At 43.0% G+C, this 27,705-nt stretch overlaps 3 protein-coding genes, 1 long non-coding RNA gene and 2 other non-coding genes across 13 annotated transcripts in view; 2 read left to right on the top strand and 4 right to left on the bottom strand.

Moving 5' to 3' along the window:
- TMC2 (transmembrane channel like 2) overlaps positions 1 to 2,015 on the top strand; it is a 94,675-nt gene extending 92,660 nt beyond the window's left edge. The window contains exon 20 of the mRNA XM_061585568.1: positions 616 to 2,015. Within this exon, the coding sequence (XP_061441552.1) occupies positions 616 to 857 (242 nt within the window). The 3' untranslated portion in view covers positions 858 to 2,015. The remainder of the gene's footprint in view (positions 1 to 615) is intronic.
- Positions 2,016 to 2,923: 908 nt separating this feature from the next.
- On the bottom strand, positions 2,924 to 8,396 carry RPSA (ribosomal protein SA). The gene is made up of 7 exons (XM_061585570.1): positions 8,289 to 8,396; positions 6,103 to 6,270; positions 5,022 to 5,140; positions 4,518 to 4,763; positions 3,852 to 3,980; positions 3,326 to 3,494; positions 2,924 to 3,073 (listed from the first exon to the last, which is right to left on the bottom strand). The coding sequence occupies exons 2-7, from the start codon at positions 6,233 to 6,235 to the stop codon at positions 2,979 to 2,981; spliced, it is 891 nt and encodes a 296-aa protein (XP_061441554.1). The 5' UTR covers positions 6,236 to 6,270; positions 8,289 to 8,396; the 3' UTR covers positions 2,924 to 2,978.
- LOC133365705 (small nucleolar RNA SNORA62/SNORA6 family) lies at positions 4,210 to 4,369 on the bottom strand. The gene has a single exon (XR_009758297.1). It is a non-coding gene; the product is annotated as a small nucleolar RNA SNORA62/SNORA6 family (small nucleolar RNA).
- On the bottom strand, positions 5,347 to 5,502 carry LOC133365704 (small nucleolar RNA SNORA62/SNORA6 family). Its single transcript, XR_009758296.1, has one exon. It is a non-coding gene; the product is annotated as a small nucleolar RNA SNORA62/SNORA6 family (small nucleolar RNA).
- Positions 8,397 to 8,403: 7 nt separating the features above from the next.
- On the top strand, positions 8,404 to 9,334 carry LOC133364774 (uncharacterized). Its single transcript, XR_009758024.1, has 2 exons — positions 8,404 to 8,748; positions 8,941 to 9,334. It is a non-coding gene; the product is annotated as an uncharacterized LOC133364774 (long non-coding RNA).
- Positions 9,335 to 12,941: 3,607 nt separating this feature from the next.
- On the bottom strand, positions 12,942 to 25,177 carry SLC25A38 (solute carrier family 25 member 38). Of its 8 annotated transcripts, XR_009758155.1 has the most exons (8): positions 24,857 to 25,177; positions 21,107 to 21,228; positions 20,317 to 20,401; positions 18,856 to 19,035; positions 18,534 to 18,735; positions 17,330 to 17,496; positions 16,640 to 16,843; positions 14,440 to 14,525 (listed from the first exon to the last, which is right to left on the bottom strand). XR_009758155.1 is itself a non-coding variant. In XM_061586956.1 (7 exons), exons 1-7 carry the CDS (start codon positions 24,923 to 24,925, stop codon positions 14,403 to 14,405), a joined length of 948 nt encoding a protein of 315 aa, XP_061442940.1. In that variant the 5' UTR covers positions 24,926 to 25,166; the 3' UTR covers positions 12,942 to 14,402. The 8 variants fall into 8 exon arrangements, 7 of the variants coding, with proteins under 7 accessions (XP_061442940.1, XP_061442942.1, XP_061442941.1 ...); XM_061586956.1 differs by lacking the exon at positions 16,640 to 16,843 and having other exon boundaries at positions 12,942 to 14,525; positions 24,857 to 25,166; XM_061586958.1 differs by lacking the exon at positions 16,640 to 16,843 and having other exon boundaries at positions 12,942 to 14,525; positions 24,974 to 25,165.
- Between the last annotated feature and the right edge of the window lie 2,528 nt (positions 25,178 to 27,705).

Genomic DNA, 27,705 nt, shown 5'->3' with positions numbered 1-27,705 from the left:
GTTGAGGGTGCCCTGGTTGTTAGTCCAGCTTTAGCTTCTGCCGGGCAGGTGACATGAGACAAGGCATTCTGTGGCAATACACACACCCATTATGGAACTTTCTTCACAAATGACATTAGGTTGTCCCAGTGTTGGCCTAATTTAGGCACTGGATCAAATATGGCTCACTTTCTGTGGATAATTGTAGACTGGGGAAAGGCACCTGTCAGTCACCTGGCATCATCATAACATCAGGCCACAACTTCAGAGGGGTTTGCTGTCAGCAAGTTTTGTCCACTTGCAGCATGGTTTGGATTCAACCATTAAAGTGGCCATCCTTGAACACAAGTCCCCAGATGCTTATGCCACAATAAATTCAAGTCTTTAAGGTGCACAGGACTTTCTTGGTTTTGCTCCAAGAGCCCAACACTGCTATCCCCCTGGGCCTAGATATTGAACTGTTATAGATGCTCACATTGAAGCTTAGCCAATATAAGTACTAACACCAATCTGAATAATTTAAGTTCTTTCCTAAGTGCTTTGCTGTGCATAAAAGTAACAGCTAAATAAGATCTTAGATAATACGTGGATGGGATGGTTAATATGTGAAAAGGCATTGTTCTTTCCTTTCACAAGGTAAGTCAGAGCCTGCCAACAATATAAATACTTCTGCAAAGGAGGAGGCAAGCACAACCAGAGCCTGTAATGCTGACAACCCTGCAAGAGGAACCCTGATGCCACCCCAACCTCATGTTATAGTGACTCGTCCACCAACTCCAAGACCTGGGCTGCCTTACTCTAATCAACTGAGACCTTCTCCAAGGATGCCACATCCAAGGGGACCACACCCTGGAATGGGAAGAGGGAAGAGTCAGTAACAATCAATTAAAAGATTCATTTGTATGCACTAGACGTATATAACATTTTCCTACAAATGACAGTTTCATATACCCACATTTGAGATGTAAAGCTCATTACCACTTTCATATAAAAACAGCCTTGTGAGAGGTAATTTCTCCTACTCCCTCTCCCTTTTATTTCATTTTCTCATTTGGCCCATATGCAATGCTTGTCTAAACCATCCAGAATATTTGCTTTTTGAGGTGGGGTTCAGACGAAGCAACACTAACAAGACCACAGATCTTTCATTTGAAAACACAAAGCTTAAGAGATCAAGAAGCATTGAAAATAGGGCTGACAACCAGTTAGATGGTTTCAGTCACCTTCCTGGCTTTTAGAAGTATTTAAATACATTTACAGGAAACACCACTGAATGTTCCTCTCTAAAAGTTCTAAAAGAGATGGTTTCAAGCATAAGATCAGATACATTTTAATAAAAGCAAAAGAGAAGTGGCTCATAAGGAGTCCCAATCAAATCTTACCCCAGCAACAAACCCAAGGGGTTCACACAAGCCACTATCTTTCAGTCTCTGAAATATAGGAACAGTACTGACCTATCGTAGGTGGTCATTCTAAGGTTTGTGAGATAGGTGAACTGATTTGTCTTCCCTTGCACTGCAACCCCCTCCAGCAAAAATGCCCCCACATGCTTTTCATAATTAGGCGTGAAAAGCATCCTATTGGCTCCAATAGGTGGTTCTTTCCAAACATTATTGCAGCAGGGTAGGTTAGAGTAAGAGAATGTGTATATGCGTGTTTTGGTGGCCCCTTCTAGCTGACCATACCCACCACTAGCATGCAGCCCCCTGCAGGTTGACAACTAAACAGTGGGGCCCTCAGGCTGAAAATAGTTCCCCAGCCCAGTCTAGGACCCCATTTTCAGTAACGGAGGCCCTTTGAATTTGTGTATTGTAGAATATCCTTGCATTTCAAGGCTTAGTCTGATATTTTTTTTCCAGACCATTTAGCTATTGTTGGGACACTGATCACCAGTTATTCAGATCTGTGTGGATAGAAGTATGTTTGCGTAAAAGAATGGGCATACAAGGTTATCAAAAAATAAGACAATTTTGTAAAGCTGAAGCTCTAGGCACCATTACTTGATAAAAAGTCAATAAAGCTTAATAAAGCATGGTCAATATGGATTTAATTTTTTTTCTTATGGTAACTTTTGTGAGACTTGGAAAATACCAGCAGCAGTATCCTGAACAGAACCTGATGCTACCTGAAGATGGGATTTTATTCTCTAAGAGAACATTGCCTCCAAGGCTAGGTAAACCTCCATCTGGTTTCCATTAACTTTTGCCTAGCACACCACCTATACATTACCTCTACCTCTGTTTATATATAAGGACTATCTTGTATCTCTTTATTCATGTTCATCTACCAAAGAAACCTGTGCATTTCACATAGAGCTGAAAACTGACTTCAGTAACAGCCAGTTGTCCTATTTGCAGAGATGAGAAATAATCCATTTTGTGCCCCTCCTTTCCATAAGGCCAGAGTGCAATTTGAAACCTAAAGTACCTGAAAAGGCCTCATTTTCTTATATAACTGCTCCCACTCATTATCTTAGAACTTTTAGCAAAGGCAGATCAGCATTTCAGTTGGCCCAATCAGAAAAGTATTGCCCCTAATATGGATTTTAATTCTGTATTTTTTTCTTCAGAAAACAGCAGAGTAAACAAAGTTAATGTACTGGCCTGTTAGTTCTTACTTAATTCAAAACACAGTCTCCATTAAAAACAACTTGCCTAACAGAGATTGGGTAACTTACCGCAGTAGGCACTGCCCTGTGTAGTAAAGCAACATGGCACAGATATATCAACATTATTTAAACATGCCCTGTAAGATGTATAACCACTTTAAAAGGGATTTGATGCATGAACTTCTACATGACTCAAAATTTAATAAACATCAGGTGTCAAGATTGTCTAACTCGACTGTGGCATATGGCCTATTTTTTAGAATGCAGGAAGAACTTGTGGCTCTCAAAACACACCAGTACAATACTGCATACCAGAAAAGCAAAGCAAGCCAAGCCTGATCACAAGAAAGATCTTTATTTGTCACTGTATTAATGAATTCCTGTTGCTATATTATGACCATTCTGTAGCAGTGCCTACCCACTCAGTTGCCTGAGCAGTGGGAGCTGCAGACCAATCTTCAGTGGCAGGCTGTGCACTCCAATCCTCTGAAAGAAAAAAAAACCACCATAATCAAAAATGTTTAACTCAAGCAAACATCCCCAACCCTCTTCATATTTTGAGACTACATGCTGTGGTTACCAGCTATCAAAGAGTTTTACACTTCTAAATGTTGAGATTTATCACAGAAACCTCACTGCAAAACTAGAGAGAGATACCACAAACGAGTGCCCGGATAACTTTTCAGAGATTACTGTCATCAAATGTTTCTTTTCAATTCCATCGTTCAAAATACTTACCAGCTGGAAATGTTTGTATTGGCACAGAGGGCACTTGCACTCCTTCAGACCAGTCAGCCACCTCAGGCTGTGGAGGAGCAGTGAATTCAGGTGCAGGTGCAGTCCATTCACCTTGGAATTCTTCCTTTGTAACTGCCTTCTCAGCTGCAGCCTGCTCTTCCTTTTCAATCTGAAAAAGATAGCACAAGTTACAATTAAATACAGCTGCTATGTGGTAGCTAAACTTCGTTGCATTTACATTTTGGAAAATAAAGTGTCCCCCCCCATGCCCAATTCATGCACTGTAGCCAATATTCATATGAAAAGTGCCCTTTTGATGCATCTCTGTTCAGTAATACCACTCCAATTTCCAGTGCTGAGTTATTTAAGTACTCTACAAACTCTGGCCACTACCTGAGACACAAGGAACAATCATCAACTTAACCTCTGAATTCAGCAACATTTAAGATTATATACAAAGCTGCTCTTAAGATTCCACAGTAAGAGGTTCAGACAGGTTGCAACTCATACCAATCTGAGTTTTTACCTCTTCAGGATCCCGGTAGAAGTAGAGATCAGGCATGACCTCCCATGGGTGCTCACGGGAAATAGTGCCACGCATACGTAGGACCTCACGAGCCAACATCCACCACATCAGACCGACTGAGTGAGCCCCCTGAAACACAGATTAGGTATTTATCCATTAGGACCAAGATTCTCAGAAAACTAATTTGAGAGGTTAAAGGGTGAAGTGGCACAGCAAAAATAGCATTTAATTAAAAAGACACAGGCAATCAGATTTTGACGAAAAATGTACACTGCACAGCAAAGTCAAAAGCACGAGGACTTTGGGGTAAAATGCAGTCAAATTAGGTAGGTATTTCTCTTGGCTACCAATTTCTCAAACATGTAGCAAGAATCACTATCAAACTCCACTCATTGGACCATAAAAGTCCTTATGGCGTTAGCGAAAAATCCTGCCAAGACTGATATAGCACACTTCCTACACTCAGGAGTTCATTGGCCAGAAAATGACCTCAGCTCTGAGCTCTAACTGTGTACATATGACCCATTTTCCTCTCTAAACTAATGTTTGCCTACTATCAAAACAATCATTTTACATGCTTCCACTGCAGAAAGACTCAAAAACATTCTGCACCCAGAAATGACTTTAAAAGAGAACCATAGATGAATATAGCAGGCCATACACTACCTTGTTGTTGCATGGGATTGCAATATCCACATAGCGCAGAGGAGAATCTGTATTACACAAAGCAATTGTGGGGATGTTTACATAAGATGCTTCGGTCAATGGCTGATGATCAGCTCTTGGATCAGTGACTACCAAAAGGCGAGGCTCACGAAAGGCAGCCTGGATCTGATTGGTGAAAGTGCCAGGAGTGAAACGGCCAGCAATTGGTGTAGCACCAGTAGCAGCAGCAAATTTCAGAACGGCACGCTACAGTGGAGAGATAAAAAACAAGGCTGAAATATCTGAACTGTTTCAAATCAACCTTGAAAAAGAATTCTTCTACAGTTTATACCGCATTTTCAATCTGAGTCTGACCGAGGGATGCCATTTTGAGTAATCAAACTCTAACACACTTGGTTCCTTATTTAGAAGCTCAGCTTACAGATTTGCAAAAATGTTAGAGCCAAGCCTATCCTGATACATGACGCGGGCAATTCACTTTCCTAAACACAGGTAAGCCCATACCTGCCCAGTATTCCTGGAGGAGATAACGCTCACATCAGCCGGGTTCTCAATGGCAACAATGGCACGGGCTGCCAAAAGCAGTTTTTCCCATGTTCTCTTCAGATTGATGATGTAAATACCTAAATAAAATACAATAGTATTTTAAATTCAATTTCATGTAGTACTGAGAATACGAGCTGAGAACGTTTTGATAATGACAACTGAGAGGTCATTTTGCAGGAGGGTTGCTCCCCTTCCCACCCAAAAGGACTCAGCAGTAAATTCAGAATTCCATGCTTACAAAGAGTCCAAATATTAAGTGTGCCCCTTCATTTTATCAAGCTTGGCATGTGGCAGTGACTACTATCAAACTCCAGTCATAGAGCAGAACTCTCCTGGCGTTAGCGAAAATCCTGCCAGCATTTACTCTAGCACACTTCCGACACTCAAGAGTTCATTGGCCAGAAACTGGTCTCAGCTCTGAGCTTTAATAGTGTGCAGTTAAAATAAAATGCATAGCGCAACCTATCTACCATATACCAATGCTTATTCAAGCCATCAAAGCCATTTCATTTTGACACATATTCCTGAAAAACATCAGTATACCAAGTGGAAAGTACAAAAGATAAAAACTGCCCCAAAAATGTAACCTACATGTCAGTCCAGTCCCACAATACTGTGAGATGGAACTAGACAGGGATGAGAAATCTGGCCCTCCAGATGTTGTTAGATGCCAACTCCCATCAGCCCCAGCCAGCACAGCCAATGGAGAGAGGGATGGCAGAAGTTGTAGACATCTGGAGGGTCACAGGTTACCAATCCCTGGGCTAGACATATCGAATAATCCAGCCAAAGTTAAGAATTATTTCTATTGATATGAATGGGAGAACAAAGCATGCACGTTCCTTTTGCTTTTTTAGAAAGGAACAGGTCTACAGCAAGTGAAAAGCACTATATACTGAATAGACTGAACGTGTAAATGAACAAACAGTAAAATGCAAAACCCACTACATTATGTGCTCATAGGTCACCGCTGATTCCAGCATCAGTATGGAATATAAAAAAATTCACCCTAAAGTACCAAAAGCCACCAGTTTCTTACCATCACTTTTTCTTTTATAGATGTACTGTTCCATCTGAAAGTCTAGATTGGTGCCTCCCAAATGGGTTCCTGCAGCAAGGAATTTGAGGACATCTTCCTCCTTCATTTGTAGGACATCAAGAGCTCCGGACATTGTGTAAGTTTCCTTTTAAAGCAACGACAGGAAACCTAGAACAAAATCAGCTACATTAGCAGAACAGCCTTGGGAACATCACTACTTTAAGTCTGCATTGCCCATCAATAAAATGGAAGTAAGAGTGACCTATTACCATCATTGCAGAGGCTAATCTACAATTGCAACACCTTCAGTACAAGAATGATTAAGCTAAAAATGCAATTTCAATGCTTTCCACCTTGGTAATCATATCCAAAACCTTAGGTATTCTGCACTATTGTCTTGCAACTTAGAAAATGTCTTATTACATACAGTGACAATCAAAAAGGCAAAATTATTATTAAATGACTGGCCTAACATTGCCTATTAGGTATTTCTGTTGATAGAGCTACTGAAGGTATAATGCTTAAGCTCTTCAATTTCAGCCCAAAGAAAATATTTTTATTTGAAGAGTTGCTTCTTTTGATTAAATGACCCACAATGCTCATCAGTAATTTTTTTTTTCCAGGCTGCAGCAGGAAGACGTGGGACTGCAGGCCAGTGTATCAGCGATGCTGAGACTATGGGTCCTTCCCTCCAACTGCCATCTAGCCGCAGCCATACTCTCAGGCTGCAGCACAGGAAGAGTTGGGATGTGGAACCCCTGCACCCAGAGCTGCCCCTAGGCACCGGGAAGCGGGGAAGTTGCCCTGGGCCCCACGTTTTGGGGGGCCCCGTGCTTGGCAATCTGCATATAAAAGCAGCCGCCGGTCCGAGGCCGCAGTAGCGAGCTGAAGGGAGCGAAGAAACAAGCCGGAAGGAAGAGATGCAGCGGTGGTCTCCGGTCTCCTGACAGCCATGGTAGTGAGCCGGAAAGGAGAAAACCTCGCAGCGAGAAACGCTAAGAGAGTCTACAACAAAGGCTGCAAAAGAGGGAGCCGCCGCCAAAAAATACAAAGCCACCGCCAACGAAAGCTGCAAAAAAGGGAGCCGCAGCCGCAAACTCCTAGGAGCCGAAATACAAAGCCTCCGCCGCTGCCTGGAGGAAAGGATATACAGGCGGGCCCCACTTATACGGCAGGTTCAGTTCCGGACTGCTGCCGTAAAGCAGAAATCACCATAAAGCAGAACCCATTGAAGATAATGGGGCGCATCGCGCAAAAATGTCGCAAAAGCGCAAAACCGGCAGTAAAACGGGGAATTTCCCCTAATTTAAAGTGACTGCATCAGTGGATCACCGGAAAACGCAATGCCGGTAAGCAGGGCCCTACTGTATAGAGAGAATGTGGGGGGGCCCAACTATGCTTTTGCCCCAGGCCCCACACATGCTAAGGGAGGGCCTGCCTGCATCAACTCCAATAGGTTGCCCCCTTTCCTTCAACTGTTACCATTCAAGAGGATTTTTTCAAGATGGACTGGTGCCCATTTGAATGTTTTAATCTTTGCTCATTATTGGTTTTAGGTAACATTCTCTAGGAACCTTTTTGACTGCTAAAAGTAAAAATTCTTTAAATGAATATTGGATAGTGTAGATTACAGTTGAAATAATACAAAACAGAAAATAACATAGTTTATATTAGTTATATCAACAATTGGTAGTAAGCTTTAATTTGTACGTAGTAAAATGTTACGCTTTTAAATATCGTTTCTAGGTTTCAACCTTCCTAGTTGAAACTAGAAGCTATTAAGCAACAAAATCCCATATGACATTTTTAATATAGATTTTATTTGGACTGGAACATTATGTGCCCCGAAAATGTAAGATAGCTTCGACTAGAGCCGCAACTGAGGGTTCTTTCGTGCAATAATGGAAAGTCAATGAATACGAAGGAGGAGCATTTAGTCAAAAGAAACAATATCATTTTGAAAAGGTTCCAAATGCTGACGCCCCGCCTTGAGACAGGCGCGCTCTGCTGCCCAAGCCGGCGAGAGGTCAGGCCGCCTTTCTTCTGTAGCCTCGGCCTCCGCACTCCAGAGTTCCGAAGCACAAGCAGCAGTGCTTTCCCTTCCAGAAAGAGCCCTTTCTCTTTTCCCTCCCGCCCCGCGCCCCTCCACGTGGCCTGCGCGCTCGCGAACTCATCGGTGGACTCACGCGGTAACAACGCCGTATGGAGGCCTCTCAAAGATCGGAGAGAAAGAGGGCCTTAGTTTCAATGACGTCTATATATAGCTTCCCATCCTACCAATCGCATAGAGTCTACTCGGAAAGGTAGTGACGTCAGGGTCTCGCTGTAGAGAAGCGGGACATTGCTGTCTTCTCAGGAGTTTGACATAGCGTTCTTTCACTTCCGGGTTCTATATTGAACGCCGCCATATGAGAAGAACCTAAGGCAAAATAGACAGGGAGCCTCTCTACTACTCTAGTAGATACAGCTTGCTGCTACCCCTCTGCAAATTCTACACTCTGTGGTTCCCCTTTACTATTTATTTGCATCAGACGTTCGACTGGGAACAGCAGATGTCACTATAACTTCTTCGAGTCTGGACCCGCTTGTGTGCTGAAGCAGGAGGTGGAGCGTAAAAGGAATTACAGTTCGAGAGCATAGACTTATGTATGGAGTTAGGTTTAGAATTACACAACCTGTGTTTGGATTCAAGCACTAAATGTTTTTCACATGAAATAAGACTTTAAAAGAGCATGATTTTTTTGTTTCTAAGGGTGCAGGGAGAGAAAGGCGAGATATTCTGCAGTCTTAGCTATTCTGATTTTTTTTCACTGAACAGCTCTCGCTTGTACCCCGCAGGCAAAAGAAAATGGCGCCTAAAATCTAAAGGCCCGATCTCTAATAAGGATTTATTCAAATATGACCTTCAGTCTATGCAAGCAACGTGAAGAAAGCAAACTGTTATATCCTCCCAGGCTGCAAGGATAGAGCTTGGCGACGCTCTGTCCCTTAGCTTCTCTATGGTACTATTATCATATCTCCATTGTTCGCTATACTGATAAATTCAATTCTCATTTTCTCTCTTGAGTGCCAATCCTTATGCAGCCAAAATCCACCCACAAATATGAGAGATCGAGGGAATCCTAAGGTTTGCAGAAATGCAAAACACAAAACAAAACCGCAAAGTGGGGTAGGGGAGCTAAACAACCCAATGAGGCCTGAACATGCTCAGTGGCCAGAAAATGCTGACAAAGTATTGGAAGGGGAGGATGGAGTAGAACAGGGAGCTGGTTAGAACCCTGAAGAGCAGTACTCGACGCTGCAACATTTTGTTGCAGGCTCCAGTTAGATATTATGTATCTCTATGTTTAGTAACAGCACTGAGGTGGATAGCCGAGGTGCTGCCTGTAGGTGGCAGCAGAAACCACTTGTTTTTCTCCCCAGTCTTGCTGTTGCAATTCTGGTTCTACCTCATTTCATTGGTAGTCTGAAGTACCTGACATATATGGTACTCAGTTGGCAGGTAAGGCTACAATCCTATAGGAAGTACAGTCATGTTGAATACATGCATAAGAATGTGCTACCAATTCCCATCTGCAGACCACCAGTAGGTGAACCTGTGCAGCCTGATCCTGCACATGTCTACCAATAAGGTCCGCAGCTCACCCAGTCCCATGCAGCCATATTCATTACCTATTCTGTGTAGATCTGCCATACATTCAATAAGGTTTTGTCCCAAATAAGTGGGCATAAGTAGCCCAATCCTAAAGCATGTTTACTCAGACACAGGTTCCATTAACTTCAGGAAGGCTTACCCTCTCCTATGGTTAGGACTACAACCTGAAATTCCTGATGACTTGATAGTTACAATGGCATACTCACAAAGTGGATTACCCTCATCCTTTCATGAACAAAGTGAGTGCCAGAATCCACTTTAGTTCCTGTCTTAGCTTAGGACAGAAGCACAGAACCAGGTCAATGGAAATGGTCTATATTTGTTAACATGCCGCAAAAGGTTGTGCATTATCTTGTACATGCAACATCCACAAGGAGCAAACATTTTCAACCTTTTCCACATCTAATGAAGAGTGAAAAATAGATCACTTCTAGTTTCAGGCCCAATCAGACATATAAAGTAGGCTGCATATCTATGGAAGAACAGTGTGTGTAAAGTTAAAAGAATAAATATTGAATGGAAAATGTGCTAGTGTGGACTCTGACTAGGAGCAGCTGCTGAACGAGTAAGCATCAGGCGTCTTATCAGAAGGAAGCTTGGTGCAGATGCTTTTTGTTATCAGCTCCAAACAGCAGCAGAACTGCAGAAGCAAAAAATAGGAGAGTAAAGGAGCAAGAAGAGTTTTTTAAGACCAGCGTTATTATGTTGAGGTAAAAATTGGAATTAGTGATCAGTGACTGTCTTATTAAGTGTACTGCGTGTTCTTCTGGAGTAGCAAATTGCAGTGCCCAACCTTGTTCCTTACACAGCAAACTCTAGCACTCTTGCAGTTAGCGGAATGCCTCAGAATTTATTTCTATTTATCTTATATGCTGATTTGTTTAAGCTTGTTTTCGAATGACATCATTTCTCGAAGGAAGGCTGCGATGAGGAAAGTGGTGGGAAAAATCCACCAGAGGTGCTTAATGCCTTCTGTTTTGGTGGCGCTATTAAAACCTTTTGTTTGGAGGTGGATGGGTAGAAGGAAACTGAATGCATCATTACCATCACACAAACATTATTTTCACACAGCACACTAATGGCTATCAAGCTGGGATACAGGTTGTATTTGAAGCTGTCTTTACCAGGTTCTGCTCCATGGTCACCTAATTCCATGATGGAAGTATATTACGCTCCCTTATTTCAAATGAGCATGGTGGGTTGGGATTCAAGCAACTTAAGGATGCATCAAGCACAACCGTGTATCAAGTAGCATTTGTGCAGGCCACTGCCAGTGATCCCAGATTACATTAGGGCTGTTTCATGTAAAACAACCCTAAGAGTCAAAAGCATTATTTCAACTTTGATACAAAGCAGGCAGATTTTGTCACCGCTTCACATAGGCTCAAACCACATTAACCAGGTGGCCCTTAACAAAATTAATGACTCAGCTAAGAAGTGCAGAGAGCACTTGCAGCCATATAGCCCCATTTGCCTTTTGCATGTCCAGCCAAAAACAGTCCCAGGAGGCAAGAGAGCTTTTAGGACTCTAACCCCTACTGCAAGCTCCACAGATCAGTTCCCTAACCACCTGGCCATAGCAGAGACAGGTCTAAAATGTATTTAGGGGGTGTTCTACCCCACCTCCAAGACCCACTCAATCACGGCTTACATATAGGTCTCAGGCCGAAATCCTGCCCCACACTACACAATGTGTAAGAGGAGGAACAAAAGGCAATGTGGTTTGCTGGGATGCTACCCAACAGGCGAAACAGCAGTGGGGGTGGGATTGGTCACAGATTGCCAGTAGGAGGGGTGGGCCAAAAAAGCTAGTTAGCCCATACAGGAACCCGGCAACTGGTCCTTCCACCACACCTGCTGATTGGGTCATGTATGGCTAAAATGGTGGGAGGGAGAGACTCACTGCTGTTCCTACCATGGAATTGTAATCTGTGTTTGAACCTGGCACCTCTTGCATATAAAATGTTCTACCAGCGCAGGGCTCCTCCTGTAGGCCATATGCTCTCGACATCTAAGACACAGGGACAAAGAGCTATTCAAATGTACTATGTGTCTGTTTGCGGCTGCTGCTGGGGGCTGAGTGAGTAAGGAACTAGCAGTGTGGGTTTGTGTCCTGGGAGCTCCTCAATTTTGCCCCAGCTGTGACTTGTTTTTGGGCAGGCATGTAAAAAGGTGAGTAGGGCCACATTGTCCCTGGCATAGTTCAGACTCGTGTTTTGCTTCCCAGCCCCACAGCATATGCAGAGTCACTGGTGGTGGTGGTTGTCAGTATGTGGCTGTGGCTTCCTTGTTGTACGTCTTCCCTCTCCTCCCCAGCCCTTTGGCTGCTTGGCAAAAGTCTGCTCCTTCCTTGGTGAGTCTTGCATCCTTGGCCCAAGGAACTCTGTGCCCTCTCTGTAGGCCTTCTGCTCTAGAAGGTACGGGGGTGTGGTGCTGTGTGGGCTGTTTCTTCCCCTTTGTGCGTTGGGGTGCAAAACACTGCTTCTGAGGACCAGAAGAAGACCTGAATCCCTGCCTGTAGGTGTGCCTGGGGGCCGGCAGTCATTAATACCTGGGCCACACTAGTTCAGGGAGTGCGAATGCGGCGGCATCATGCAGCGTGTTGTGATGCAGGAAGAAGTGCTGGGTACATCTGTCCATCGCCAGGAATTCACTGGCTTCCCTGACAGCTGTATGGCAGAAGGGTAGTAGCATCCTGATATGTGGGCTTTGTTGTTATTCCTATGGATGCTGGGGGTGCAGCTCCCCTTTTTGGATTTTCCAAATGGTGCATTTTCCCCTCACCTCTTGCACATATAGGACCTGGTGGCATACCTTCCCCCTACCCCAACGTAATTGGAGTATCTTTGGAAACTCCAGACTGATTATATTTTTTTTGTAATTGAAGTCCAGGCAGCTTAGATGAGAGACCCAGGTATGACAACTCATTGGATTTTTCACATCAAGCACATACATTATTTGAAGGATAGAGCTTTGAATTATGCACGTGCATACATAAGGCCAGATTAGCCCTTGAAAGGGAGGCCTAAACGGAATTAAAACTGTCCACCCTCACAGATGATTCACCTGTTTACTATTAATTCACATTTCTATTCCTAAGAGCATGTCAAGCTTTTAATTTTTGAAGTATTAGGCAAAAACTAAGAGGGAAAATTACGCTTGCACGCATTTAAAAAATTGAGCATTTTTAAAATTCAGTGCTTTTAATAATAATAAAAGAAATGGCCCAGGACAAGTTTCTCCAAGCACTCCTAAGTCAAATGGAGTCCCTTCATAGACAAAAGAGAGAAGGAAGTTCTCTCATGAGGCTTCAAGGCAACAGATCTTTGGAGAGGACAAGGCTTCTTAACATGGAAAGCACAGCTATATGAGTAGCAGTGGAGCCACACAAAGGTGTTTTAAATGCCATTAATGCAGAGATTAATAGCTACCTCCACTTAGCTTTTCACCTACTCTATTCTCTTCACACGAAAGATAACTATACAATGGCAGCATAGCCACTAAGATTGATCGGTGGAGTAAGGAGTGCATAATAAAAACAAGCAAGCAACACTCAGCTAGGAGAAAGCTAAACAGGAAGATTGAAGAGTCAGCTTTGCTCAAGACAACTGACTTACAGCAACGTTTAGACAGATAATTTCTTAGCTTAAGAGGGATTTGTGCCAGCATTTGACTCACAAGCATTGTCTTAAGTAGCTTAGTTTTTCCTCCATTTTATGAACACAGAAGAAGAGGACTGAAAAGACAGGCGCGCTTAACGAAGACTATTTGAATAGAAGAAATCATGATGAAGGTTATAGCTTCACAACTACAGTGCTGACCACACTAAAGCTATCCTGTAAAGCAGAGATGGAGAACCTGTATGCTTCCAGATGTGTACTCCCAACTTGCATCATCCCTAGCCAGCACTGGTAATAGTCAAGGATGATGGGAGTGTAGTCCAACACAAGGAAGACTACAGGTTCCCCATCCTTATTATAAGGAATAGCAAGAGCATGTGTCACAGGGTTGCTTTCAGTCATGGTGGTGTTTGTTCATTCTCAAATACTTAACACAGTAACAATTGCACTAGACAAACTCTGGAAGAGATGCACTTCCTCTAACCCTTGCAAGTGTCTCCGCTATAGGCTTTTTTTTTCTTGGGCTACAAGGAGAATGCATTACTGAAGATGAGAGAAGGCAGCACACAGTTGAGCAGACTGGAGTCATCGAAAAGAATTGTGAGGTTGCTAGGTTCAGCCATCCCAATGCCAACATTTCTTTCTTAAGAACCTTTCCCATGTTCTCCACTGAAGCTGCTCAGAATCAGTAGCTGAAGAAGACCTTTCAGGAGGGAGTCCCTCTGAAGAAACTGGGCCTTGACAGCACAGCTCACACATGCACCCAATAACAAGATGCACACTCATGTGCCAAGTATGGCACAGTTTTCTTGGAATGCTCCTCCAATCATGACCAAAGTAATATTTTGCTCCGCTCACTCTCACTTCTAAGAGCCTGGTCCACTGGCGTAGACATCAGGTAGTGCTTCCCCACAAATGGGTACAAGTCACCCCTCACATAGATCTGCTCAGACTGCCAGTCTCACAAAGCAATCACAGTGAGTGGAAGAACAAAGTTAGGCCGATTATCCTCCAACATAAGTCACTCAGGATTTTAAGCCCATTTTATACATCATCTGTTCATATACAGTCCATGCCACTGCTGCCATCAGTGTGCGCCGCAAGGCCCTTGGGACGGCACCACGGAAGAAGCCAGCCAACCCATAATCCTGTAGAAGGGGGAAAAAAGAAACAAGCACCATCATTACTCTTAAGCATTCAAACTCTTGAAAACAGCACCCTAAGGCTGCAGCAAATGTTCACCAATTTTGATTTTTAATTAGAAAGTAAAGGTTAGGGTGGTTGAAAAGTACGGTTTAAAACAAAAAAGTATGTAAAATGTATGTAAAAACCTGTATGTATGAATAGTCAAAAATGTCAGTGCCACCATATCTCTTACCTCCTGATACTTCAACACGTATTTTATCCTGTCTAGAGATTTTCCCTCCTTGCTACCTAGGAATTAAGCACTAGCTTGTAAGGGATCACATAGTGAATATTACTACATAGTGCTATGTGTTAAAAGCTCTTAAGGGTAATGCTTTCTAGACTGGTCACATAATTAATCCTAGCTTGTCAGGCATCACTGTGGGCAAATGAATCCTATTCAGAGTATGAGCAATACTTTCCAAATAGGTGAACATGTTTATTACCTTTTACAGCTGTCACCAAGGGGGGGGGGGCTTTTGACGTAGATATGAATGCTCGTTAAAGCTCTACCACCACCATCAGATGTTTCCAAGAGTACTGCGCTTGCTATCATTTGTACACAATTAATATGAACTCATAAGACACCAAACTAAAAGGCCAAAGGAAAGAAACAGGAATTATCTGGGACTTATAGCTGGTTCACATAGCTACCTGTCTGCATGGTAGCCATAGAAAAAGCCTGTATGTGCAAAGGCATCTCATCACCATGCATATTTGCCTTTCAACAGACAGTTTTTCTGGTACTTAACCAATATGTGTTGAAGGCCAAAACCATGCATGGCACTAAGTAAACCCAACCAATACACCATTGTTTAGGGATGACTCTATGGAGGTTTTAAGCATTCCTAGCTGTTAAAATGTGTGTGTCTAAATAAGCTTTTGATTGATTTCTAGAGAGAGGAGCAGAGGACACAGACTCTTAATGAGACTATGGTTCCAATCATGCTTTGAACAACAGAATCCTTGTGTCTTAAAAAAAAATCAGTTAAGTATATTCCCAACTCAAATTTTAACCAGACTGTTGGTTTCAAACTGCTTCCCTTCCACTGTGTTAAGGTAAATAAAAATGTGCGAAGACAGCCTCCATCTCAAGCCAGTACAATAAGACAAACTTCTAAATCACACAGTCAGATTTGGTGAAGATTCCATTTAGCCACGTGTGCCAATAATAATCTCCAACACCATGTGTTAGGTTCAGGAGGCAGGACTTTGGCCCTGCAGCTTGTCCTTCGCTACCTGGGTTCAAGTATCTGTTCACAGGATTGTGCATTGGGGAATCCCCCCTCCACGCTCCTCTGCCAAAGATTTCTTGTTAAAACTGGATGAAATGCATCTCAGGACACTCAAACTCTATTTCAGAACTGTGTTTAAAGAAAATCCAGGTTGCTGAGTCACGTGCATTTTAGTCAGGGCTAACAGTGGTCAATCTAATTATGATCCTGCCCAGTAGAGAAGAAAGGAAGGGTATTTATTTGCGAGTGAAATCAAGCAATCCTGTGAGCCTATCCTATGCCCTCCTCCCAAGCCCTTCACCTGGATAGGATTGCTTCTGCGCCACAATGTAACCAAGTGAAATATACTTATGAAGTAGGACAAGGAGCAAACATATACTCACATACAAAAAAGAGTAAGCATTTGCCATATGGACACATGCAACAAAGCTTAGACACAAATGCCAATGAATGAAATTAATGAATTCTCTCTTGCAACAAAGAAAGCATTTTGTATGGGTTCAGCTGATCAGCATGACTATCTAGCAAAACGAAACTGTGCAACAGGTATTCTTTGAACAACACTAGGAACTACTCCAAGTAGGCACTTGTGCATCTGGAACCATAAAAGATCCAGTTTGGTGGACAGTGGGATCCATGCATCGTTCAGTAATACCTCAGCTTAAAGAAGAACTTCTCACCCAAATAAATTCCTTGGGAAGGGATGTGTTATCTCTCTCTTTTCTTTTAATCTAGTGTCCAAAGGACAAAGATATTGTTTACAACCGTTAGTTCCCAGAGCAGTCTTACCACAGATTTTTTTCTGCCTCAAAGCAAGCCAAGAGTGATAAAAAAAAACTAACCAACAACAGCTCAGTACATCCGGATCTTGTAACTTAGCTAACTCATGCAATTATATCGGTCATCCAGTTACATTCTGCCTCTGCCAGTTGAGGAGCCAAAGTACTCCTTCAGACTCGACGTAATGTGAAACCTCTTTAGGTCTGGGGTTCCTAGGAAAATGTCAGGGAAGGCCTATGCACGGACAAAATAACGCTCTCAAAATTCTGCAACAGAAAAACAACGTTGTAAAGTCAGACTAAAGTGTGCCAGACCAGAAACTTTGAAGCACTGATATACTGAGTTTGTAAAATTCACATTTTGCTGAATTATAGATTGGCCGGGGGCAAGGGGAAGCTTGAGCCTTGAGAAAGGGTCACAATGTGTGAATGAGAGAGGCTGAAGAAGAGCAGGTGTTTTGCAAGTAGAAGGCCCCAGATTCAATCCCTGGCATTTCCAGTTAGGGCTGGGAAAGATATCTATTTGAAACCCTGAACAGCCACTGCCAGTCAGTACAGAAACAACACTGAGCTACAGCAATACAAACAGTGAGATTCTGTATAAGACCATTTTCTAGGAGAGTTGCTCTCGTAGGAGAATACCCACAAGGCTGTTGGGGCTACAGACAAGGACAAGCTGCAGGGTCAAAGTCCTCCTTAGAAAAGAAGAACAAGAGAAAAATGTAATTAGTTCATTAACAAACTCAGCCTTACCCTAAAGATTAAGGCAACTGCTTGGCGCGTCTGAAGGTATTTTTCAGATGACAACTGTACATGTGTTTTGATGACATCAGCAGGCTGAGTAGCCAGCGATGCCAGAATCCCTGCAAAGATTCCACAGCCAAAGTTCACTAAAGGTGCAAGTGCTGGATCCACTTGGTCTGGAAAAGAGCAAACAAATAACTAGAACCATTTCACAATTAGCTTTTGCTAGGAGAAAGAAAAGATCATGGAGTCTTATATAAAATCTGTCTTAATGATTTCAAAACCTCAATTGCAGACACTTACTCTACTTAAAAAGTACCCTAATATAAAGGAGGTTTCCTTAGGTAACCTGTCCTATTTCCCCAATGGAAAGTCTAGCCCCATCCTAAATTCACAACTTCTTGCCCCACTTCTAGTGAGAAAGGAAAACAAAGCAGCATTCCTCTCCCATTATGTCCCTTACACAAAACCGCAACACTCCCTTTACCCAAGCAAAACTTAGCCTATTCCTCCCACCCATTGCCGTGTGCCTTCCTTTATGCGCTTAATCTTTTCCAGTTTGAGCATAGTTTCCTTGAAGCACACCTCCAAGCTCACTCTGATATTTCAAATAAATACTAACTAGTGTTGAGGGTTAGTCACAGTACTATTACAACATGCATGTAAATAAGATAAGAGGTGTCTGTAATGCCAGCTCCAATGACATTCGACTTCATTGTGACATCATCCTATTGCTGACTCAGGTATGTGTTCTGCTGTAGCTTTCTGGACCTTTCAGTGCTCATCTCTAATCTGGCAAAATCTAGACAGCTGACTAAACAGATTACTCAGCAGATTATATTACTGAGTTTGCTTTTGGAGTTTCCCCCCTGCAGAGTAAGGCTGCAAAAAGGCAACAACTTAAGCAAAGGAAAAAAAAACTCTGCCACACCTCACACTGCAACCATCTGTAATTATGTACATCAATAGTGAAAGGGGTTTGGCAAATTTTCTCCATGCAAAATCTTTGCTACATATATTGAAATGCATCCTGTCTGCCGTCCACCCACCCACCCCCACCCATGCAGCTTGTTCTTTGGTCTACCAGGTAAAGAAATCTTACAAAGCCTCATCTTGATCCTATTGGAAAAAAGGCTGATGCACTTTATCTAAGCTCTGCAATTCGCATTACAGGAACAGCAAACTGTGATGGCAGCATTACAACCACTCTTACCATATGGTGCAATCTTTTTGGTTTGTGTGTAAAACATCAAATAGATGCCGGAGAAAGGCGCATCACGTAGGAGTGTTGCTGTCAGGCCACTAAACAAGCCCTGGATACCTTCTGACCGGTAAATATTTCTCAGTGCTCCGTGTATGCTTTCATAGCCGTACCTTCCACTCTGCAAATCGAATACAGAAGTGAAACCGCATGCCTACAACACAAGCAAGCAAAGACTTATGCTGCATATTTCAAGGGCAGGAAATCACCTTTATGAATAAGTTGAGGGGACAGGACAGCAAAACATTCTCCAGGTTGTTTTTAGAAAACTCACCTCATACCGTGTTTTCACCACAGTGATAGGCAACATGCAAACAACAGCTATGGTACGTGAGGTTCCGCCCAAGAAAACAGACTCCAGGGCTGTAGGGGAACGATCCAGCAGAAAGCGCTGTTTTATCATATAAAAGGTACTGAAGTAAATCCCCACTCCTGGGATACATCTTGCAAAGGACTATGAAGAAATGATGGGGGATGGGGGGGGAGAGAACAAATATCTAAATGAGAGCTTCCAATGGAAATTTTATAATTTCTCTCTTTTTTCAAGCGATGTGTCATGTATATATCATGGAGAGGCCCACAATTCAAGGCAGGCAGGTTGGTATATGAGACTACATTTTCCAGAAAAGAGAACATGCATGTAAAAAACCACCCACACTCATCTCAATCTGCTGATGCCTTAAGGTCTGCTTCAGATGTCCCACTTAGGTGCCTGCCTACAAAAACAAGTAGGTTGATGGCATACAAACAGGGCCTTCTCAATGGTGGCCCTACAATTGTCAATCCTACATGAAATTAGGCAAGCCCCATCCCTCAATAGTTTTAAATGGGCCTGGAAGATCTACAGTACCTTTCAGTCACGGCCTTCAGTGGCTACTTGTAAACTGAGCTGTACAAAAGGTGTTGTGGTCTTGTTCTGTATATTCAGGTTATCCTGGGCAATTTGTTGCTTTTATGCTGGCTTCAGTATAGTATGAAGATGTTCTATATTGTTTTAAATTATATTGTATTGGTGATGTTTTGATGTGTAATTTGCAAGCCACTTTGTGAAGAATGCCCCTTACAAAGCAGGTTATAAATCTATGAAATGGACAAATATCCTCACCTATCCTTTCCCACAGGGCAAAGGGTGCACAGGGGAAGAGGGGAGCAGGCAGTGGAAAAGAGAAAAACAGCACAGAACTTTAGCATTGGGGCAGCACAGAAAGCACACTAAGCTTCAGACGGGCAGCAGTAAATGGCCCTTATAAAGAGGTGCAAAGAGTAGGAAGAGGTGCTCCCATGCTTTATGAATTAATAGGCACCATTATCACCAGATTATAATTTAAGGGGGATAGTAAAATGGCCAGGGGCTGCATGACTGATAAACACCCTCAACTTTGGGGAATTAGCTGCATCTGAAAGGCGTGCTGCTGACTAACAACAGGTTTCTGTGCCACATTAAATGACCACTGGTACACCCCACAAGGTCCTCCTGCGACATTCAGACAGAACTCTTTTCCCGTTCTATGCAACAGACTATGCAGCCTATTTCAAGGATCACAACTTCTGAGAACGAAAATAATCACAAACATTGTCAAATATGTTGTGCATGTTGTACATGCCTGTCGCTGAACCATTTGCTTTAGATGGCAATGATTAAGATTTCTGTTAATGGGGTGTGCACCTCAGACACAACAAATTAAGTTCATTCCAACAAACCCAGAAGAAACACACCGTTTGTTAGGCAACTTACAGGAGAAACGCCCTTCCACAGCCCCAATATACTTTCTGTGCGAACAACCTTAAAGAGCAGAGTTACCATGCCAACATGGCCTGACCTAGAAGGAAAACCATATCAGATATTAAAAACAGGCAAGCAGATCACAACAGTTCACTAATAGGAACAGGTGCAAAACACCACAGCATAATCCTTTCCTTCTTGCCGTGGCCAAATCACAGGTTTCAGCATTTAGAATCACCAAAGACCAAGCCTTTTTTCCTCCTAAAAAAGTTATCCCATTTCCTTTCAATGCACAAAGAGAATTGAATCCCACACTTCTTATCTATTGACAGCCAACACTATAGTTAATGACATCACTATGTGAAAAGATAAAGACACTACTCTGGCATGTATAATTCATGATCTCTAGAGTAACTGCTGTTTGAATTGGAATGTCTGAAGGCATCACCACTTTTTAGGACTTTCTGTAAAGATTATCCAAGACACCTCTAGCTATATCAGTGCCTCAGAACAGGACTGGATCAGACATACAATAAGGATGTTTTTTCTTTGCTATTAGTACTCTCATTGTGAACCAAGGTAACTACACAGACACAGCCCAAAATCAGTTTTCCCCATTTGGAAGAAATATAGATTATCCAAGTTATCTACCAGCTGGTAACACCATATAGATGCATTTCAGAAGACCTTTCCTGCCCTATTGCCAAACACTTCTCACTCTCTCTTGTCCCCGCTATGTCTCCAATCCAAAGCTTCAACACCAAGAGCATAAGAGTCTCTTATCGAAATGTCAAATACTCACCCATTGACACATGGTTGCAGGGTCTGCAGCCGGGTTTTAAGCAGGTCTAGAGGCTGGAATAGCAGAGTAGAGCAGGTCCCACTGATGGAACCACAAACAAAGGCTTTCAGCACAGGGTGCATCTTCAAACAAAAACAGTACAATGTTAAAAAAAAGCACCTCTAAACAGCATGCATCATCCCAGAAAACTAACATAACACAGCTCCCTAAGCAATCACATCATAGACTTCCCTCTCCACAAAGGATTTTTAAAATGTATAATTTAGGACTTGCTTTCATAAATTGTATCAGTCAAATTACAAACAAGTGACAATTTGTTCATTTGACACCAATGTCCTGAAGTCTCTCTTATATCAGAACACATATTTAAGCTAGCTGGAAGTCTTGTAACAATTGTGTATGCCTTCAACTACTTAAGAATTATAAAATCAGAAGAGATCTCAGAGGTCATCTAGTCCAGCCCCCTGCCAATTCAGGAAATCCATAACTACAACATCTCTTATAGGTAGCCATCAGCCCAATCTCACCTAAGCAGTGTCTACCACTTTCCAAGACAGTCTTTTCCACTGTCAGACAGCTTGTACTACCAGAAAGTTCTTCCTCATGTTTGTTCAAAATACCATTTTCTTATGGAATAGTTTACCTTGCAATAAATTTCTCATGAGTGTAGCCACTTATATGGAAGCATTCAGTTATATAATCACCATAATTGAATGAGCATCTCAGGATCATGTGAAACTCCACAAAATATAATGCTTGTTTAACACACATAGTGTATCTTCTGGATACATCAGCATGTTATTTCTCATCATTAGTACACTGACAGTGCAATCCTATGCATGTTTGCTTAGACATGTTACCTTCCTGCTCATCAGCTCCCACTGGTGGTACATGCCCTGGTCACCTCTCGGTTGGATTACTGTAATGCGCTCTACGTGGGGTTACCCTTGAAAACGGTCCGGAAATTACAACTTATACAAAATGCTGCGGCTCGACTACTTACAAACTGTCGCCGCCGGGAACATATCACCCCAGTGTTGTTCGACCTACACTGGCTTCCAGTTATTTTCCTGGCCCAATTCAAGGTGTTGGTATTAACCTTTAAATCCCTATACGGTCTCGGCCCAGTTTATTTGATGGAGCGCCTCCAGCGCCACCAACCATGCCGCCCAACAAGATCAGCCACACAGGACCTTCTTTCAATCCCGCCAACTAAAACAGCTAGGTTGGCGGGGACAAGAGAGAGGGCATTTTCAGTGGCGGCCCCCACTCTCTGGAACTCCCTCCTGTATGACCTTCGACATGCCCCTTCCCTGAGCTTTGAAGACCTGGCTCTTCAGACAGGCCTTTGGGACTTACGGGGAGGGTTAAATTTTTACGACGAATAGCCTACTACTCTGTACTGGAACTGTTTTATTGTTTTATTGTTATATTGTATTTTATGATGTATTTTATTATGATGTAATGTATTGTTGTTAAATTGTACGTCGCCTAGAGTGGCCATTGGCCAGATAGGCGACCCACAAATTAAATTATTATTATTATTATTATTAGAAGTAAGCACCACTGTATTTAATGAGGCTTACTCCTAGATAAGTACAGTCTAAAATTCGCATGAACAAAAATTATTTTACTGTTGCCATCATGAATCAGCAACTTAAACACTCCACAATGCAAACCCATGGGATTTTAGATTTATATATTAATCTGCACAGGAATAAGTGGTATATCCAATTATTATTGCAGTTTCAAACACTCTCACTATGGGGTAGTTCCACTGAACAAGGTGGGACTTACTTCCAAGAAAAATGTGTAGGATTGTGCAGTTGATTATATGATAAATGCTGCTTTTGACAGGCTTGTGTCTAATTTCAACTTGAGATATTTAAGCAAGTGCTTTACTCCCTTGGGGCTTCAGAAGTGCTTAATTTTGGCTGGAACATGGCTAGGACTTCAAGATTTCCTCTACAGTTTTTGGGGCCCAGAATCATTCATATTTTCAGCCATCACGCTTCTCACAAAATACAGACTGTTCTCAAGTTGTGGACCTGTCACTTCAGAAATTGATCAAGGGAAGAACACACAACATCCTGGACCCAATGCATCCATTGAAAGTGTCAACATTCCCATTGTAGCATCCCTGGGAATACAGCAACACTGGCTTTGAAATGAGACCACTTGCCTGCAATTAAGCAGCATCTGAACAGCTAAGTGCCAAACACTGACTGTTAGCTCTCCACTCTGTAACTCTTAAAAGCATAAAGTCCTGCTGGATCAGACCAAAAGCCTATCTAGGCCAACATCCCAATTCTCTCATTGTCCAGTTTAATGTCTGTGGGAACCCATCAAACGCAGGATGTGGGTGCAACAGCACTCTCCCACTAATGTTACCAAGCAACTAGTATCGAGAGGCATCTTATCCTCAAGGAAGTATATTTCCATCTAACCAGGAGCCACTGATAGACTTCCTCTCCATGAAATTGTCTAATCTCTTTTAAATTAGTGGCCATCAGCACATCTTGCGGTTGCAAATTCCATTTACACTGTGTGAAAAAAATGCTTCCTTAGACTATCCCGAATCTACCTCTTCCGGAGGCCGGGCAAATCCCCCGCCGAGCTATGACTACAATCCTCCACACTTACATGGAAGAGTCAACATGCAGAGCATGGGGCTACAAGACATCAGCCCTTCCTTCTTCCAGCCTCCAGGCGCCCCCACTTGGCTTGCCGAAAAGAAAGGAAAGATCGAGCGACTCGACGGACCACCGCACACACCCCCTTCGCAGGGAGCCCTTTTCCGCCGCTCCCAACCAACTTCTCAACTCCACTTCGGATCTCGCCGGTGTGCGGACATTCCACGCAGCTTCCATCCATCCGGGCGCATCAGAGGCTCGCCTCCGCCACCTGGCCAATCAAAAGGAGGGAGTCACCAGGCCACGTGAAGGGAGAAAGAACTACAATGACACCCTTGACACCCTTTCCATACATGCGCCACACGCTGATATGCCGCCTGGCACGAGTATCACAATAACGAAAAGGCGTGTTTAAGCCATTTTAAATAAACAAATTCCATTTCTAGATAGGAACCCCGTTTCTACAAATATCCCAACTCTAGAGGCAAAATATATTGTCTTCACACGGCACATAGTTAAACTATGGAATTCACTCCTGCAAGAGGCAGTGAGGGCCACCAACTTGGCTTGATTTAAAAGAAGATTAGACAAATTTATGGAGGAAAAGGCTGTCAGTGGCTACCAGCCACGATGGCTAGGCTGTCCCTTCAGGGTCGGAGGCAGTATGTTTCTGAATACCAATTGCACAGGAGGGGAGAGTGCTCTTGGCGCTCACATCCTGCTTGCGGGCTTCCCCAAGGCAACTGGTTGGCCACGGACTAGATGGGCCACTGGCTTAATCCACCAGGCTCTTCTTACGTTCTTATATTTGGAATTCTAATGCCCTTCTACCTCAGCGGAGGCCCAGTGGAGAATTTATAAAGGAACAATACTCACCGGCAGCCCCACTTTAGGAATTTGCGCAGAAAAAATCCTACCGAATCTTGGCTCCCAGAAAAAGCGTGCCACAGGATGGCAGCCGAAATACTTCAACTCAAGTTCAACAAAATCAATAAGACTTTAAATTTGCAGGATTATATAATCCCAACTAGCCTTCCCAAAACGCGCTTGTTCCCCGATTCCCGAAACTGGGATTACACCCCGCGTAGAAGCGGTACACCAACCCGGGTTTTCTTACCACTAAGAATTCCACTTTGCCTCCTACATCGCGCGCCTGAAGCACAGCAGGAGTCGACTTTTGAATCATTTAAGACGCCGAGGATAGATACTGGTGGGATTAAACCCCCTAAATTACCAAAATATTGCCGATAATTCACTTCGCTTCTCAATTTATTCGGCCAGTCCATAGGAAGCCGGATGGCCAGAGGTAGAGCCTATTTCTGTCACCACAGAGATAGACAATGTAGTATCACACAATTTCACAGTCTTAAACTGATTCCGGGTTAAAAATTGAAGTTTTCTCTGTAGATATATAAAGGTAAAGAATACTATCTAACTTCAGAGTTCACTTTGGGTTCCTTTTTTGCCCTCCCCCACGCGGAAGTGAGGAGTGCCCATAGAAATCAATGGAGGACTAGAACTGGACAGCAAAGAGCATTTCCCGTCTCTCTCTCTCTCTCCCGCCCCCCCCGCAACATGGAGTACTCTTTTCTTCTGACGCGTTGTTCTTTTAAGTCTTTAAGAACTCAAATATATATTTCACGCGAAACACGACTTCCGTTAGAAGGAGCTAGGATTCCTGTGTTTGCTTCTGCTACCTTCTGTGTCTGTCAGCATGCTACTACTGAAGTGCTCATCCAGTCACACTTTCGATATATCTTTTGTTTCTCCCTTGTTTTCTATGGGCTGTTCTCTATCTAGGCAGGCTGGCGGGGGGGGGTAAAGGGGAGATGATGGAGATGATCTGAACGTGGTAATGCAAAAGTGTGTCCTCAGCCCATGAAATATCCATACATAGTAGAGAGCTTTTTAGACTGATCTGATCCTCTTTCAAGAGACTTCCTTTTTCTTCCCCGCTCTACTTTCCTTTTCTTTTCTCTCCCTCCTTCAACCATCGCTTCCACATTCTGTATATTGCTTGTCAGGCTGTTGATTTGGGTTTTTTTCCCTTTTAATTTACAATGTATATACTTCTGGAGTATGCAGAATTCTTGGTGTGGGCCCTTTTCACTTCCAAACTGATAGGCAATCAACCTCCTAAGGCTGCTGTTAGAGGGAATGATAGACTTCTCATTATCTGAATTTTAATTATCTTGGACCACTAGGAGTCCTCGCACTAAACGTAGGCCTTGCAGCAAGACTGCAGAACCACAACCAAACTAGCCAAATGATGTGACAGCTGGCAAACGCTCCTGAAGAGGAATACTGTATTCATTTATCAGCACTCAGCCTGAGACCTCCAGTTTCTGACAAACTGAATACAGTATTAGCCCCAGCAACTGGAGTTGTACAATGTCTTTCTCAATAGGGAAGACAATCCAGCTACTGTAACAGGCATCTATAGGATGGTACCTGAAACCTGAGCTCATTCCCTTCCTTGCACCATTAAAAAAAATCCATGCCCAAGCTGTACATTGCTGGGGGCAGGGGGATAGTAGTTCAAAACATCTGGAGAGGACTAGGTTGGGAAAGGCCACCGTTTTAGATAAGACCGATCAGCCAGCTATTCCATGCTCCTTTGTTTCAACTGCCAGTTGCCCTTGGACTCCAGAGCATTGGGTAACAACACTGATCCCATCACCAGCAGCCAGTAAGAGGGACTGAGATTGTAAAGTAAATCATTAGGCTGCTCATACAAAAAGTCTCTCAACCCCAAACCTAATGTAAAAGAAGCTCAACAGTTTTTCTTTCCGCTTGGCACCCAAAAATAGCAAATGTTTTGCATTTTCAGGCTGTAGCTCATATTTTCTCCCAGCAATAAGAAATGGAAGCTGAAAGCACAATCTCAGTAGGCCACTTAAAGATAGATATAAAATACTGAAGGCATTTGAAAGGGTTTATTTTAACATCCATTTTGGTGTTAGTATGATATAGTGTTGCTCTGTTTTTTCCAGATTGCTACACTGCTGAAAAAGAAAATAGCCAAGGCTGCCTTTCCAGCTACAGTGAGTGGTGGCTTTGTTTACTAAACTCTTGATTGAGCTCTCTCACTTAAGAGAAGCAATCCCCTTTATTCAATTTACTAAAAAAAGGGGGGGCATTTCAATTGAGGATTTGAGAAAGTAAACATTTTATTTCAGGGTAAAAACACACTCGCTGTCCTGCCAGTACCTTTGCATCTCCACCTCTCTCTTCTGAAAATGGGACGCTAGTCAAACGCCACCCCTTTTTACTGTAAAACCTGGCGGGGGCAACTTGAATGCTTTTTTTATTTTTTTTAATTTCAGCTTCAAAGAGATTTTGCAACTGATCGCTAGATCAGTCCGTTCCCCCTCATGGTGTGGCTAATGTAAACTCTTTGCTCTGGCGACTAGTGTGTTCACTTCACAGACCCAGTTTAATCGATTAATTAAACAATGTTAAGAGTCAGATGATTATTCAATGTTTAACAGTCAGCCGCTCTGATTGAAGTCTGAGGGGAACAGGGTGTCTCCTAGCTACTCTCAGCACCCTTCACTAACTACACTTCCCAGGATTCTTTGAGAGAAACCATGACTGTCCAAAGTGAAATAAAGGCCTGGTGTGGATGTCGCCAGGGACATCTTTGGTTTAAATTTGGGTGGGAGGCGGCATGTGACTGCTGTAGAATAAAAAGGTGGGGGAAAGGCTGAAAAGCAATGATACTGTTCACAATGTTTTCCTTCTGGAAAGGAAAGGGGCTTCCCCTCTGCCCAGTGCCCACCCACCCAATCTGCTTCCCTCCCTCCCCCTCCGCAAGGTCAGTGTTGGACTATGACCTGGGAGACCAGGATTTGAATCCCCACACAGCCGTGAAGCACACTGGGTAACCTTGGGCCAGTCACTGCCTCTCAGCCTTAGAGGAAGGCAATGGTAAAACCACCTCTGAATACCATTTACTATGAAAAC

This window comes from Rhineura floridana, chromosome 10 (assembly GCF_030035675.1).
Source record: "Rhineura floridana isolate rRhiFlo1 chromosome 10, rRhiFlo1.hap2, whole genome shotgun sequence".
In the NCBI taxonomy this organism is placed as follows: domain Eukaryota; kingdom Metazoa; phylum Chordata; class Lepidosauria; order Squamata; family Rhineuridae; genus Rhineura; species Rhineura floridana.
This window is presented reverse-complemented; position numbering and strand designations above follow the sequence as displayed.

Excerpts from the sequence above, each read along its gene's own strand:
- RPSA (XM_061585570.1), bottom strand. The coding sequence starts at position 6,235 with ATGTCCGGAGCTCTTGATGTCCTACAAATGAAGGAGGAAGATGTCCTC. Across the intron at positions 3,981-4,517 it reads CAATCCCATGCAACAACAAG|GGGGCTCACTCAGTCGGTCT; the intron begins GTAGTGTATGGC and ends TCTGTGTTTCAG. Across the intron at positions 3,495-3,851 it reads TCTACCGGGATCCTGAAGAG|ATTGAAAAGGAAGAGCAGGC; the intron begins GTAAAAACTCAG and ends TATCTTTTTCAG.
- SLC25A38 (XM_061586956.1), bottom strand. The coding sequence starts at position 24,925 with ATGATTCAAAAGTCGACTCCTGCTGTGCTTCAGGCGCGCGATGTAGGA. Across the intron at positions 19,036-20,316 it reads TGTGGAAGGGCGTTTCTCCT|TCCTTTGCAAGATGTATCCC; the intron begins GTAAGTTGCCTA and ends ATTTCTTCATAG. Across the intron at positions 17,497-18,533 it reads CAAAAAGATTGCACCATATG|ACCAAGTGGATCCAGCACTT; the intron begins GTAAGAGTGGTT and ends GCTCTTTTCCAG.